The 16,290-nt window shown below is 36.3% G+C and overlaps 3 protein-coding genes across 3 annotated transcripts; 1 reads left to right on the forward strand and 2 right to left on the reverse strand.

Annotated features, from left to right (window-relative positions):
• The first annotated feature begins 606 nt into the window (after positions 1-606).
• On the forward strand, positions 607-4,845 carry LOC102623503 (plastidial pyruvate kinase 4, chloroplastic). Its single transcript, XM_006490458.4, has 5 exons — positions 607-752; positions 1,009-1,109; positions 1,226-1,638; positions 2,256-3,872; positions 4,539-4,845. Exons 2-5 carry the CDS (start codon positions 1,044-1,046, stop codon positions 4,675-4,677), a joined length of 2,235 nt encoding a protein of 744 aa, XP_006490521.1. The 5' UTR covers positions 607-752; positions 1,009-1,043; the 3' UTR covers positions 4,678-4,845.
• On the reverse strand, positions 4,776-8,050 carry LOC102623213 (cyclic nucleotide-gated ion channel 1-like). The gene is made up of 7 exons (XM_006490457.4): positions 7,559-8,050; positions 6,953-7,469; positions 6,643-6,855; positions 6,266-6,546; positions 6,061-6,172; positions 5,729-5,965; positions 4,776-5,618 (listed from the first exon to the last, which is right to left on the reverse strand). Coding segments are annotated over exons 1-7 (2,031 nt in total). The 5' UTR covers positions 7,561-8,050; the 3' UTR covers positions 4,776-4,949.
• A 2,211-nt stretch (positions 8,051-10,261) lies between these two features.
• On the reverse strand, positions 10,262-13,476 carry LOC102622729 (cyclic nucleotide-gated ion channel 1). Its single transcript, XM_006490456.4, has 7 exons — positions 13,238-13,476; positions 12,623-13,070; positions 12,350-12,538; positions 11,869-12,149; positions 11,381-11,492; positions 11,077-11,307; positions 10,262-10,976 (listed from the first exon to the last, which is right to left on the reverse strand). Coding segments are annotated over exons 1-7 (1,812 nt in total). The 5' UTR covers positions 13,240-13,476; the 3' UTR covers positions 10,262-10,427.
• Positions 13,477-16,290: the final 2,814 nt, after the last annotated feature.

A 16,290-nucleotide genomic window follows, 5' to 3' on the forward strand; every position in this document is an offset into this window, starting at 1 on the left:
TCAGCTGAATTATATTAAGATACGAAATTATATTGTATGTTGAAAAACTTTTCTGGCTACCTCTCATTTAGACTTAACTATATGAGCATATTAAATGATTAAATTTCATGGTCTTTTGTTGATTCTCTGACTATGTCATGATGTCTAGATTGTAGTATACAAATTAGGTAATAGAAGTCTAGATACTTTGTATATAAATTTTAATGTCATACTGTAATTACTGTTTGCCAATAATATTGTATTTTTCACTTTTACAGTTCTCCTTCGATGTTAGAGGTAGCTTTTGTCAAGTTTGAAAATTGTGCTAGTTGTTACTTTTTTTTTTTAAATTATTACTGATATTAAATCAAACATTACCATTATAATATTTACAATCGTACTAAATAATTGGGACTACTATCATACATTAACACACTAAAATACTTGATCAAATATTTTAAACCCTCTGTAATATTAAAATTACACTGCAATATACGTCCATGGCAGGCAAACAAAGTACGATTAAGGTATCTTCATCTGCATTTGTAATCTCGTTGATGTAGAGTTACATCATTAAAGATTCCGCCACGTGTCACACATGAACGAATCTTGCACGTGCTGACCACACTCCCCTATCTCATTATATCCCTTCTGGTTTTCTCTCCCTCTCTCGCGGCAGAAAGTGTTGAACTCAATAACAAATAAAAATTTCACAAACCCTTTTACAAGTGCTTTGCATAAACAATTTCTCACTCCTTCAAAAGTCGTTAAAGGTACAATTTTTAACACCCTTTTTTGTTTAAAAACAAATGCATTTCTGATTCTACCAGGTACTTGAACAGGCTTCGGTTTCTTTGGTTTTGTATATTAATGGTAAAACAAATTAAAGATTAAAGCTTTTAGGGGTTTGTTTGCTTCTTGCTGTTCATTTTGGTTTCGCAATTATTAAATTTTTAATTACAGTTCTCGTACATTCGTGCATTGATTTTTTTTTTTATTAAGATTCATTCAATATCGTGTTTGTGTTAGGTGCTTGGTTCTTATATGTTGTTGGGTATTGGTGAATGAATGAGATGACAATCTCTTCACTTTCTGCTGGGGTTTCTGCTCGGAGAAACAGTTTAAACAATGTAATTATCGTTTTACCTTTTTATATGGATTCTATAAACTGTCCTTTTTGTTAGTACCCTTTTGTGATTTTTAGAGTTTGCATTTGTCCACATGGGATCAATTTTCTACTTTTCAGGTTGATTTTCTAGAGATTTCATTTTCAAAGCCAAGGAGGAAGTGCACTCGTCTTCCGTGTGGGCTTAATGTAAGGCAGGCTGTTCATGTTGTTCGGTTATTAGCAACATGTAGGAGAGACCTTAGACGGAGGACCTTAGCTTATGCCATACCGAATGAAAATGATGAAGCTAAGAAAGCAGCTTCCCGCGATTGTAATCTTGATACCATGGCTTTGCATTTGGATAATAATGCAAGTTCTAAATACTCAGACGTGGAAGTTGTTGCCTCCATTTCATGCTTAGAAGATGACATCTCTCAGAGTATTGAGAATCTGAAAAGCCAAGGAAGCATTCTTGACAAACTAAAAGCTGTTCACTTACATCTGTTAGCCTCTGAGCGATGGAATGCTTCTCGACTCAAATTATGTCACAGGTGTGCTTCTCTTCTATTTGGGGATTCTTTTTTAGATTTATTGTGCACAGCATTTGTGTGTATTCTCTAGTGCTTGCTGTGGGGAAATTGTAGCAGCTTATCTTAAAAAATTGATAGGACCACCTGCGGTGGACTGCTGAAATAGGCTTTTATGTTTCTTTTGTTTCTCATTCTCGAAGTCTTCGATTGCTTCTATTTATTAATTCTGTGATACTTATCATCTCTTTTTGCCCTTTGGATTATTTTGTTAAACTGTTCAACTCATGAATGCTGTTTGGTTAGTGGTCCTGTGTTCACTTTTATATGGTGAGTTCTTTGTCTATTCATTTACCTATCCCCATTTCATGCACTGAATAAAATGAGTGGCTAACTTATGGATGCATTAATGTGGATGTTGATTTTTGTTTAGGCATACATGAGTTATCCTTTAATAATTTGATGGTGTACATGCTTGTTCAGTCTTATATTTAAATTGTCTGATGGTACTTACGTGTTATATTCTGTTTCGGCAATATAAACTTGGTACTTACGTTTTGGAAAATTTTAAGAGTACATAAAATACTGTTGTTTGTTTAGGAAAATAACTCTTTGATGTTTTGGCATTTTTGTCCTGGCAGACACTACTCGGATAGTGCAAGAAACTTAATTCATTATCTAGCTTTGAGGTGCCTTGACCTTGAGCAGCTCAAGGAAGATCTTTCTTGTAACAGTCTTTTAAATTTGGAGTCTATCAATTCATACATACTTGCAAGTCTTACAGCAGGAATACAATTGTTGGATAACCAGAAGTCCAGTTCTCTGAACACCCAAGAGAGCATATTATACCAAGAAGAAAACGGGAACTTCATGATACAGGCATTGGGTAAAAAACTGTCCGCCAATAAAGAGTTGTTGTTGGGTCCACTTCGACATAACCAAACCAATCACATCATGGTAACAGTTGGACAAGAAGCTAGTGAAAGTGAAATATCTGACATTCTCAAGGCTGGTGCCTCCATTATTCGGATCAATTGTGCACATGGAAACCCCAGCATTTGGAGTGAGATTATCAGAAGAGTGAAAACAAGTTCTCAAATGCTTGAAATGCCATGTCAAATTCTTATGGATTTAGCTGGACCAAAACTCCGCACAGGCAACTTGAAGCCTGGTCCATGCATAATTAAAATATCCCCCAAGAAGAATGCAACTGGAAATGTGATCTTGCCCTCTCAAGTTTGGCTGTCTCACAAAGATGCAGGTCCTCCTCCATCTCATTTATCTCCTGATGCAGTTCTATTCATAGATGATAAAAAATTTCTCAGTGAGCTTCAGGTTGGTCATATCTTGAAGTTTTCGGATGCAAGAGGTAAGAAAAGGATGCTCAAGATATCTAGACAGTTTCATTTTTTTTCTGGCACTGGGTTTGTGGCAGAGTGTTCTAGGACTGCTTATGTCCAGTCTGGAACAGAGTTGCATCGTAAAGGAAAAAAAATTAGGTTCCCTGCAGCACAAGTGGTGGATGTCCCTGCTGTTGAGCCATTTATCCGACTAAGAGTTGGAGACTTGCTAACCATATCACGAGATAGTTCATGTGAACAAGATGAATCTTCTGAGCCCATAAGCAGTGCTCATAGGATAACCTGTTCTTCTAGCTGTCTGTTTGATTCAGTCAAACCTGGAGAGCCTATAGCTTTTGATGATGGAAAGATTTGGGGTTTAATCCAAGGAGCAAGTATTTCAGAGATTGTTGTGTCAATTACTCATGCCGGTCCTCGAGGTACTAAACTTGGATCAGGAAAATCCATAAACATCCCAAAAAGCAATATTCATTTTGAAGGCCTTACGACAAAGGATCTGATGGATCTTGAATTTGTAGCCTCACATGCTGACATGGTGGGCATTTCTTTTGTCCGAGATAGTTGTGACATTGCCATGCTTCGTAAAGAACTGGAGAAACGAAAGGTTCAGAATCTGGGAGTTGTTTTGAAAATTGAGACAAAGAGTGGGTTTGAGAGGTTGCCTCATATACTCTTGGAGGCTATGAAGTCTTCAAATCCTCTGGGTGTTATGATTGCCAGAGGTGATCTTGCGGTAGAGTGTGGATGGGAAAGGCTGGCCGATATGCAAGAAGAAATTTTGTCTATTTGTGGTGCTGCCCATGTACCAGTCATTTGGGCTACTCAGGTGCTGGAGTCGCTTGTCAAGTTTGGTGTACCTACCAGAGCTGAGATTACTGATGTTGCTAGTGCAAGGAGGTAAATGTTCAAATTGTTATTCACCCTGGCAATTTTAATTGACACTCAAAAAAATGATTTTAATTGTTCCTCGAGCATAGTTATAATAAAGTATTTCTTATGTTGCTATGTTTAGTTGGGCATGTGAGCACCCATCCAACCAAAATTTAGAAATCTTCCCCGGCCTAAGAGCAGTAATATCAATAGTTTCTTAATATTATAACCAGCGAATACTTGTTTTGCAAGTCAAACCTATTTTTATAATGGTTAGTCTCTTCATTCGGCCTTTGTAGAACTCACGTTTCGAGAGTTATCTCCAAATCAGAAGTGTCAGGACATCTTGGCCAGTGGCATTTAGGCTGAAAATTGATGAAGCAACCAGTGCAAGTGAAATTTTGAGGTTCGGATAAGAATATTAGAATTTGTGGACGAAAATCGTGCTAACATCGTTTGATTTCTAATGCTAAGGGCAAATCAATCCTTCTCTTTGAACATGTGCACCAGTCCATTTTTTGGTTTTTTTCTCTTTGAATATGTGCACCAGTCTATTTTTTTATTTTACTCATGACAGAAGTTTTACAGCGGTGAAGCCTTTACCTTTCCATTGTCTAGGACCAAAAAAGAAAAAAAAATTATATTAAGCTAATTACACAGATGATGATTAAGTGGTGTCCTTTGTTTTGACAGGGCAAGTTGTGTAATGCTAAACAAAGGAAAACATGTTGTAGAAGCTGTTTCAACTTTGGATAAAATCCTCCACATCAACACTGCACAGATGAAAGCAGACCTGATGAAGCCTCTTCTACCATCTAGCCATTTCTTTTAGTGATAATTTATTTTCTTAGATGTAGTGGATAGCACAGTTGTATAAATGAGCAGCAACATTTTTCTCTTCAGACTGGGGCCGTCAAAAGAGGATCGGTATCTCAAATTTTGTGTATATCATTTATTTTAATAGAAAACTTGCTCATACTGTTATATTGTTTCTCTTTGACATGATCTTTTCTTCTAGAAGGATTTGGGTATATGCAATGCCTTCTGTACATAAAGCAATACTTCTCAAATAAAACTCAATAACAAAGCGAGATGTATAAACCCTTAGGTGATATTGAACTCCGGCTCTTCAACAATGGTTTCAGTCTCTCCTTGCGGCTGAGGCAGGTATTGTGGTGTTCTATTGGGAAAATTGATACCCTGTAAAGCATTTAATAATGAAGCACCTTGTGATATTGCAACTTGCAGGCTAGAATCAATTTCACCAGTAGATCTTGTTGAATTCCTTCTAGTATGATAGCGACGCCAAGCATCTTGTATGACACGAGCTGCCTGAGTCATCAAATTTTTCCAGTTTAACTCGGAATAGGTACAAAGCTGGTGGTTAATGAATACATTTTTCAAGTCGTCAGCCATAAGAGCAAAAGCTTCAACTTTCGTAAGTGCTTGAATAGTTCTGGTTGATATTGGCAGATTTGATGAAGAGGGATCATCCATAGCCCAAGCAACAAGCTCTTCACCACAAAAGTCACCATCTTTCAGATGATCCTTTTTGCTTTTGTTATCATTGTCTCTGTGATTATTGAATCTTGCAGAGCCGGATGCTCTGCTCTTGGAGGTGTAGTTCCATAGTTTGCCTTGCACTACAAAGAGCATTTCATCGATTGGGTAATCCTCCCGGACAATGTGTGCCCGCTCAATGAAGAAAGCTGGCTTTACACAATCACACAATGCATCCAGTGTCGCTTCATCTAATTTCTTAAACTCTTCTACCTTGAAACACATTTCATGAATAAGGTTGAGATGAATGTTCAGTTTCGTTTAATATGTGTATACAAAACTGAAAACCAAAAGGCAGATGCTACAAAGACAAAGGAGCTTACTTTCTTGAGCAGGTCCAAGCACAGTTCGCGCTTTATGTTTCTTCTAAGGTCCCTAGGAAGATTACTTATCAAATTTTCAACATCAACACCTTTGGTTTCTCGCCATACGTATTGCTGGTATTTCTTAATCTGCTGCTGCAGATTTCCTGAGAGCTTTTGAAAAGGCATCCGCTGCTCTATCTCTCGCACCTTCAGTCTCATCTCCTCTGATCTTATAGTTTTTGACTGCAGATATATCTGTTTAACAAGAAACATAGCTTATAGAAATTAGAAATCTTTGTGCTGTATAGAAAATCTTGTTTAGAGATAAGAAACTGGAAATATGAACCAACCTGCATATTTCCAATGAGAAAGAGAAACAACATCAAGCCAGAGATGGTAATTAGAATTGCAAAAAAGTCTTCCCAGATGTAAGTACTTGTGTTGAGGTTTTGACCTAGACAACTTCAAAAGAATTGAATTGATATTAGAAAGACGAGTTTTTGAGGAGAACCAATGATTCAAATTGATTTTGAGTATTGTTGTGTATGCAAAAACCTAAGACTTTGCAGTCCCCAAAAGAAACAATGCAGCAACTTCTGAGGAAAATCAGTCATCTCCACAATACCAGATTCAAGAGCATCATGAAATATTCCAAAATCAAATATCTTTGTATTTTGTGGCTTTATGGGGCAGAATTCATTTAGAAATGTGTAGTCTCCTGAATGGTCATCACAGTAAAATGAACCATGATTGCATCCAGCATGCTTTCTGCAAGCACTTTTCCAGCATACAGTCTCTCTTTCAATGGAGAAAAAGTACCACAAAGCTCCGAATACCTGACATACCGGCAATCTACAGAAATAACAGTATTAGCAAATGTGAAAATGTTGTTGAATCACGTAGATGGATACATACAAGGTAAATTAACTTACATGAGCAGCAAGCAAGTAAAGAAGAAGGTTAAATACAGCTTTAGCCCATGTAGCTTCATCAAGTTTGCTGGAATTCCTTGTAGCCTTCGTAAACAATGGATAAATTCTAATAACCCTTGGCACATATTGGAAAAAAACTAAAAATTTCAACAACTTCATTGCATCTAAAAATTTTGAGCCTCTCATCGTTGGCATGATAATCAAAATTACAACCTGAAAACAGTACAACAAGTTTAGAACCCACAAGTTAGTGCATTAGCACATATAGTTTATTATTATTTAGCTGCCCGAAAAAAAAAGTCTGCCTTACTTGTGGGAGAGGGAGAATGGCAAGAAGGTCAATGAGAAAGAAATGCAACAAATTTTTCCTTGCAAATTTCTTTGAATTTTCTTCTTTGTGTATCAAAGAAGAAGAAGCAAAAACATCAGAATGGAGGTTGAAGATGATATAGATTGTATAAAAGACATCAAAGACGGAACGAAGAACGATAGCTGCAATCCCCAAGTTTTTGTCCAATCTAAGGCACTTTTTATCGTCATTGGTCACAGGAATGTAGAAGAACAAAGGATCCAAGAAAATTGCAATCACACAAAATATGAGACAAACCAAACTGCCAGAAGGCCCTCGTGGATCAATCAGTTTCTTGATGTAAAGCAAGTGTTTGATTACAGTGCAAAACCAACGTCCTGGTAATCCTATAATGCCGTTAATCTTAACACCGGAATTTTCATCTCTTTGGAACTTGACAGAGACAGAGTTTGTTCCATTTCTTGGTTCCCCAGTTACACGCCCTGCTGTACCTTGCTCTAAATCCCATTTCCGTGACCTGAAGTGAACAAAGACATATAATTAGTGTTAGAACCAGCAGAACAGTTTGCTGAGGATTATATACAAATATATTGGAAAATGACTTACATGATCAGCGAAGTTCAAAAAGAATTTTTGGGTCTCTGGTGGGTAGAATGTGTGTTCACTCTTAAGTAAATAATCCTCCGTTGGATTCAGAGGCACGACTCAAAGACTTTGATTTTTTAAGTCAACTAGGAACATATATTTATACCAATGGGCCTTTGGTCCAGTGGGAGAGCCCTTGCACTTAGAATAATGATGGCAAGGGTTCGAGCCTCCATAAAAGCATTTATGGGGCTTATTTACAATCCTTCCTCAATTATCACATAATTGAGTGGAGCCAGTTTATTCCTCACGAAATGTGAGTAGAGTGGACAGCCCTCGAATATTTGAGAGGGTTTGAAGAATTTGGGCAGCGCTTCAGAGGAGTACATGCCACGATGAAGGTCCCAATTGTAGAATCTGTGTGTAAATATTAATTGTAATACCTACAGTCCTGTATAAACAGTATTTAAAAAAAAAAAGGAACATATATTTATTTTTTGTAATTAAAATTTTATTTTCCCCGCTAGCTCAAGCGTGAAAAGTGGGAAAAGTAAAATTGAAAGAAAGATTCCAGATTTCTTTTTTTAATAGTTCTTTACACTGTGTAGCCGCCGTAAAATATTGAAAATCAATCTTTGCATGCAATTTTCAAATTAGTGGCATAAAAAGAATGGAGTGAAAAGTACATGCAATTTTCAAATTAGTGGCATAAAAAGAATGGAGTGAAAAGTACAGATAGCTTTGTAGGCCATTAAAGCAACTAATCACATGGGATTGCCTCAATCCTCTCATATAAAGTTAAAAAGTGGATTCCATTGCTATAGAAAGGGCTGTACCTTTACGTGTAAGGTAGCAGCTCCCCTAATCACAAATACCCACAACCAAATTTGCTTTTGAAAGACTTAGGATTTTGTAGTCTTACGTGTGACATTGGTGCTGCGTTATCTGTGGGTCCAGCCAATCATATCTTACTAAATTTTGGTACCGCGCCTAAAATTTTCTCACTACTGGCAATTTGATACGAGTCTTTGTCTTCTTTAGTCGGCCAGAAAAAAAAAAACATATTGTTAGTTCAGATCAGACTATCATTCAATCGGATATGTTTATCAATATAGTTGACAGGGATACTACTATAATATGCTAAATATGTATCCAATCAGATCATGCTTTTTGAAGCCTAGACAGAACTCTGAGGAAAGAGATGGATTAAAACTTTCAGTGGCAGCACACTCAGTTTTATGTCAATAAAGAGTCCGCACATACCTTTCAAACAATCTTAGGAAAGGTACTAAAGCATTTAGAAACCAGATACATAACACTTTTGGACGATGCAAAGCGTTAAATGGTAACATAACTTACTTTACTATTTTGCACGAAAGAGAAACCGAACAAAAGACCCCATTCAGCAGGTTTGGTCGGAACCTGTGCTTTCATGTAGACTTTGAATATTTGTATAACCCTTAGCACATGTTGGAAAAGAAAAAATTTCATGACAAAGAAAATTGGGTGCCTCGCATTCTTTGAATCATAGCCAATATCAGTAGCACCTGGATGGTTAATTTGCAGAAATATAAATATATCATCCTGGCAATTTGAGAACATCTATACACGTATCATAGAAAGAAAATTTAACGGTAAGACTCTGCTTAATTTACCTGTGGGACAGGAAGAATGATCAGAATATCTATGAGGAAGAAGAGCCAAGACCATTTCCTTGCAGTTTTACTAACACCAGTATGAAGTCTGAAAATCTTATGGATAACATAAAACAAATAAGAAACAGAACAGTTAGCAACAGCTGAAATCCACAAAACTCTGTCCAATTCGATGCACATTTTATCATTGTTGACCGTAGGGATGTAGAACAAGCAAGTATCATCCAATACTACAATTAGACACCAAAAAAGAAAAATCCAGTTCCTGTAAAGCCAAGATGTTTCAATGATTTTCTTCACACATGCCTGGCCTTTGCCTATAATAATCCCTTGAATTTCAAGACCGTTATTGCTTAAGGTCTGTTCCTGAGACCTGAAAAAACACAAAGTAATTAATATATATGTGTATGTAAAGGCTTTATCAATATACATCCACATCAAACTATAGCAATAAAGTTATTAAATCAGCTCAAACACAGCAGGCGAGCCACAACTACTTGGCAAGAAAAAGAATTGTTTTGGCATTAAATTTAGAATACAAATACACAAAAAGTCACTCACATGATGAACAACAGAAACTCCGAGTAGATGAAGCAAATCTACCGAGTTTGCTACTTTGCTTAGTTAGGGGCTGGTCAACGGTGAGTAAAGGGTTCTTGACTTTTTCTGGTACAAATCTGTTTGTTTAGCATTCCAGCTGGCTCTAGCACCATCAAAAAAATGATTGTAAAAGCCGAGGAGAGTATAAAACTCACACTTCCTTTTGTTTATTTTAATGCTCTCGTGATCGTATGACCAAATGTGTTATAATAATCCCCAAATTGAGGTTGACATGTAGAAGTCTGAAATTTAAAAAAAAAAAAAAGAATTAAGAAGACACCTCACTTGGATGTGTTACATCAATTCAATTCAAGAGCTATACTTAATAATTTAAAAAATATTTAATAATTAAATTACATTGGACTCCAAACACTCTTAAATTGATGTATGTATTACAACTATAAATTTGCTCAAAAGTCGTTCTACTGGCACTACACTGTTATCCTTTTAAAAATACTTTCACGGGCAGTGACCATAAAGCCGTCAGTAGTTCTCTAAATTTCCAAATAAATGTACAGTATACAAATTACTTTTAGGAGATTTATGCAATAACCTGGAAACAAGATGTAATTTGCAATTAAAAGATAAACAATAGCTGTGAGCTCATCATGCGACCCAAAAAAAGAGTGAGCCGCCTATTTCTCTTTTGCAATAATCTGAGTTTCCACCAGCTGCTTAGACCTTATTGTTGGAGGTACTTGCTCCTGTGTTGATGTTTCTGCAGTCCTTGTGGAAGGCAAGAAAGTTCCTTTTATAGCACCCATGACTATTGTAATGAATCGAGCTGCTTGAATAAATGGAGCTGCCCGATTGTGCTTGATGAGTAATACATTTTTCAAGTCATCAGCCATAAGAATAAATGCTTCAACTTTTGTGAGAGCTTGAATAGTGATGGTTGAGATGGGGAGGGCAGATGAAGAAGAGTCAGTTCTAGTGCAAGCGTCCTGAGCCCAAGCAACAAGTTCTTCCCCACAAATGTTGCAATCATAATTATCAGTGTTTGGAGGGGCAGCTGTTATGCCCTCGGAGTTGTAAGTCAGTAGGTTGCCTTGCACCACGAAGACCATCTTATCAATTGAGCCTCCCTCGGGGACAATATAAGAGTTCTCCATAAAGACAACTGGTTTTACAAATTCACACAGATCGTCCAATAATGCTTTTCTCCACTTTCCAAACTCTTCTACCTTGATCACATTACAAGAATAATAAGAATCACCATGCCTACAATAACAAAGAAAAAGTAACCTTGAGAAGCTTTAGACATGAGGGGGAGAAAAACCTCACTTTCTTGAGCAACTCTAAGCAGAGTTCAGACTTTATGTCCCTTCCAAGATCCTCTGGAAGATTATAGACCAAATTTTCTATATTAAAATTCCTGGTTTCATCCCATGAGTGTAGGTGATATTTAATCTGCTGTTGAAGATTTTGGGAAAGCTTTCTGAAGGGTAGCCACTGCTCTAGTTCTTTTTCCTTCTGTCTCATGCCCTCCAATATAGATCCAGATTTTGTATAAGTCTGTTTCACAAGGACCAAACTGATCAAATTTGCTGCTCTCAGGTTGGGAGACAAGAAATATAAAAACACAAACCTGGATTTTTCCAACCAAAATGACAAGAAGCCACACGCCACAGGCAGTAATGCAAATTGCAAAGATATTCTCCCATGGATTGGTACTCGTTTGGAGTCCTTGACCAAAAGAACTGCAATATTTGAATTCAAGTGCATCTCTCAGACAGAAGTGTAAGCTCCATATTCCAAAAGCTGGAAAATTTAAGCACAAGCAAGGCACTTCAATAAATACTGTCAGACAGCTATAAAGATTGTTGACTGGAATGACTCATGAAGCTAAATCAATTTTCTTTCTGTTGCTATTTTTTAGGACTATGACCACTTCTTCATGCTATTTTCCTGCACTTAGTTATGATGCTCAAATGTAGCAGATGTTTCTGCACTTTAGTTTTCATTATGCTGTATAAATAGATGATTTTGTTGCTCAATAAAAATATAATTCTGCAGTCTACAAATCAGCCTTCTCTCAATATCTTTATAGCCAACAAGTATCTTATATTGACAAACCTGAGACTTTGCACGCCCCATCGGAAACAATAGTAAAGCCTCCTTTTAAAATCTTTGGTTTCCACAACACCAGATTGAAACGCATCACTGAATATTCCAAAATCAAAAATTGTTGAATTTTGATTGTTTGTGGGGCAAAAACCATTTAGAAATTTACGGTCTTCCAAATGGTCATCACAGTAAAAAGATCCATCACCACATCCGTCATGATTGATGCATGCTTTCTTCCAGCATACAGACTCGCTTTTTATGGCAAAAAAGTACCATAAGGCTCCAATTACCTAATACATCAAGTCACTTGTAAGTCACTTGTTGATCACAAAGATATGCACAACTAAGAACTAATTATATGATCACAATGCTTCAAAATCAGTGCTAAACTGAATTTTTGACAGTAGCAAGTATCAGATTTATGTCAATAGAGATTCCACATGCCTTTTGAATCATGTAAGTCAGTACATAAAACAGCTATTTAACTTACATTACTAGTTTGTATGTAAGAAAAACTGAACCCAAGAGCCAATTCTGCATGTCTGCTTGGAACCTGTGCTTTCATATAGACTCTGTATATCTGGATGGTCCTAAGCACATGTTGGAAAAGAAAGAATTTCACAGCAAACGAAAATTCTGTGCCTCTCATTCTTTGAATCATAGCTAAAATCAGCAACACCTGGACAGTTCAGAGTCCATGAGTGATATGAATCTTTTATATATAGACATAACACCAAGCGTTTATATGATAAACTTTCATTACCTGTGGGATAGGAAGAATGAACAGAACATCACTGAGGAACAAGAGCCACGATCGTTTCCTTGAACTTTTACTTATACCAGTATGCAGTCTGAAAACATTATCAATAATATAAAATAAATCAAAGACTGAACGGCAAGCACTAGCTGCAATCCACAAATCATTGTCGAATTCAATGCACTTTTTATCACCATTGACCATAGGAATGTACAGAAACCAGGTATCCACAAAGATTACAATCACACACCAAACAAGAAAAACCCAATTCCCGTAAGAGCCATGTGTGTCGAAGATTTTCTTCACACAAGGCTGGCCTTTGGCTATATTGCAGCTAGATTTTTGCAACTTTCTAATACTCCTAATCTCTTGCATTTGGATATTTCCTGAGACTGAGTTTGTTCCATCTCTATGTTCCCCAGCAGTGCCTTCCTCTAAATTCTGTTCTTGAGACCTGTTCAGATCATAAGCAACGAAAAGATTAGTTCATAAAGTTCTCTTCAGAACAACTCAATTTAGGCTAACTAGTACATAAATTATTGCCAAGAAAAATCTTTTAAAGAATCAAATTAGCAAAAATTTAATGGGCATACATATCAACACACCAAAATAATTGCTTACATGATTGAAAATCGAAGAAGAGGAAGCAAAACTTTGGATTTCTGAGTAAACCTTCCTTGAGGTGCAGGATCGTTCACAAATCAGTAAGTCAAAGGGCTTACTAAGATAAGTTCTATTATGTTTGACATGATATTAAAAATTGCCCGCATTATTGCCTAGATTGGATTTAAGATTTTTCTGGTAATAGTAAAATAGTCTTAAGAATTTCTCCAACATATTGTCAAAAACTTTTTGACTTCTTCAATCAATAACACGAAACAGAACAGACACGCATGCGCATACACATAGTAGAAGTTTTCCACAACTTTCACATCAACCCTTTTACAGTATTGTAAATCATTTCATAATGTTGTAAAACTCCTTTACAATGGTATGAAAGTAGTTCTTATCTTTTAATAAAGTGTGAGAACCCTCGTTAAAAACACTCTCAATCTCATATGTATATTATTGGTCACAATCTAAACAAATGCATCTAGGAAGGGAACTAAGGTTAAAATTTTGGAGGGGCCAAATATTTTATAAAAGTAAATTTTTAGGGTTAAAATTGAAAAAGGTATATTTGATTATTAAGTTTGACTGTTAAAGTATTAAACTTGAAGGGGCCAAATTAAAAAAAAAACACTATTTTAAAAGATAAAATTATAAATATATCATATAAATTTATGTAATTTTTCAAAGACTACATGCCAATCTTAAAGAATCTCCACGGCTGCATATATTCATAATATAGTCCAGATGTATATATTGATTAGCTCAAAAATTAACTCGCACAAATATTTTAAGAAATGTACCCAAAATTGTGATCTTATTGAGAGAATTAGCTTATCAGCAGGCCAAGGCCTTAGTGGCCAAAACAAAGCACACCACATATTAATAATAACAAGAGAAAAGACAAATTGTCAGAAACGTTGACACGTCCGGTCATAATGAAACTTTCAACTAATGGTCCACTTATAAGGGTTGGCCGTACTATACGATGACTCTTCAACCCTATGTCTTTCTGTATTCAACCAAACACAAAGATAAGACTAGCATAATTATTATTCCAATCCAGTCCCAAAAAGTGCATTAAAAAAAGCGCGGCCGGTGCCAGGCCAACAAAGTTGAAGCCTCATTTTCGGCTTAAGGACACTTTTTCTAACTCTATCAAGCAGCGATCTTAAGAATGGTTTTTTCTTTGCGTTGCTTTCAGCGCGCAAAAACCTTCTGAAAACGCCAATATGATTGTATCACAAGGACTGACCGTTCGTAGTGACTGAGTAACAATACATGTTTCGGGTCATCAGCCATTAGAGTGAAGGCTTCAACATCTGCAGGCGCCTGAACGGTTTGTGTTGATATAGGAAGAATACTGGACGGCGCGGAGAGTTCATTCTGCTGAGCCCAAGCTATAAGTTGTTGTCCGCAAAAGTCATCATGTTGGAGATGATTCTTTCGACTACGACCGATCAACATAGACACAGTAGTTGCTGCAATATCATTCCTGGAACTACTGGAGGCCGAGGAGTCGGTCCAAAGCTTTCCTTTCAATAGGAAGATCATCTCATCAGGGGTCTCCCTCTCGGATTGTTAATGCGAATACGCTCGCTAAACAACACTGGCTTCAAACAATCACACGTATCCCCCAACGGATGAGAATGATATATGTACATCAAAGGATGAGAATGAGAACAGATAGATTAAAAGACAGTAATTGTATGAGGATGTCGCATGGATAAAATGGTTATTAATCTTTGTTTATTTTTTTGAAAAGAATTATCGCCTATGCTCCTAATTTTTAGTGAAAATTCAAGTAAACATCAAGGTCTTTTTCACAAAGGTGTGTTAGAGGATTCTCATGGAGTTAATGGAAAAATAATTCAGTAATAAAATTCTAAAATTTAGGTGGAACAATAATAATTTTTAGAGGTTCTGGGTATTTTTTAATTTTCAGTAAAAGTTAGAGTGGATAAAGCTACAATCAAAATAGCTACTCTGGCCTACCATCCATATACCTCCAAGTGGCTAAACGGTGAGAAATGAGAATGACTCTATGTTTATGAATGAATCCAACTTGTTGGTCATCGGGATTTTTCCAAGCCACAATCTCTTCCATTTCTGACTTGTATTGCAAGTTGCCCTTTTGTACCTCCCACAAAATTCGATTCCTGTGACCCGATAATGAAAAACAAACGTTTAATCTGTTCGCAGATAAGTTAGAGACATGAATCAACAGTATCAATAAAAAGAACACAACAATTCAATAGCCCAATAATCACTTACATGATCAAATGGAAACAAATTAATTAAGCAAATTAACTCTGTATTATACTTCACAGATCAGCATTCGGAAGATGGGCTATCTATTGAGATAGGGTTTATTTAGTATGCATGTATATAAATGCCTAAGACCATTGAATAAAAATCAGTGGGAACAGAAAGTCGTTCTCTCATATTTGGCAAATGGTATACAAAAGATTTACTTATTATTTTTGTTGTTACTATTATTTGCCGGTGAAAACAAGATTCTTCACAAGAAGCAAATTTTCAGCAATTATCAGATTTGGCTTAAAACGAGTAAATTTGATGCAAATAAATCATTCTTAATGACCCCAGAGTTTTTTTTTTTTTTATTACCTCATCGATGGTTCCAATTTGGAGGACACGCTCATAGACTCTGATTTTTCTCTAGTCAACCAGAAAGTTTTCAGAGTTTAATATTTCGGTGAGAGTGGAAGAAAAAGCACAGTGGTAAGAATGGTTCCAATTTCCTTCAATATTTAGAACAGTTCTTTAACCACTCTAGTGCCGATTAATGAACATTTAATCTTTGCTTGATTTATTTAATGAGGAAAAATCATGAAGGGAAAGTACAAAAACAAATATTAAGCCAAGGAGAAATCAGGCTCCACCATCATCTCAAGTGCCATGTTTGGTACTCTTGACGAGTATTCACAAACCTTGCCCGATGAATCTTTTAAGTCAGTTATTTCTCCATGCGAATATTCTTTAACAAGCGTGAATCTAACATAAAGCGGCACCAAGCTGACCAAGTCCTCCATTGCTGCGAGTAA

The sequence above is a fragment of the Citrus sinensis genome, chromosome 9, assembly GCF_022201045.2.
Source record: "Citrus sinensis cultivar Valencia sweet orange chromosome 9, DVS_A1.0, whole genome shotgun sequence".
Classification (NCBI taxonomy): domain Eukaryota; kingdom Viridiplantae; phylum Streptophyta; class Magnoliopsida; order Sapindales; family Rutaceae; genus Citrus; species Citrus sinensis.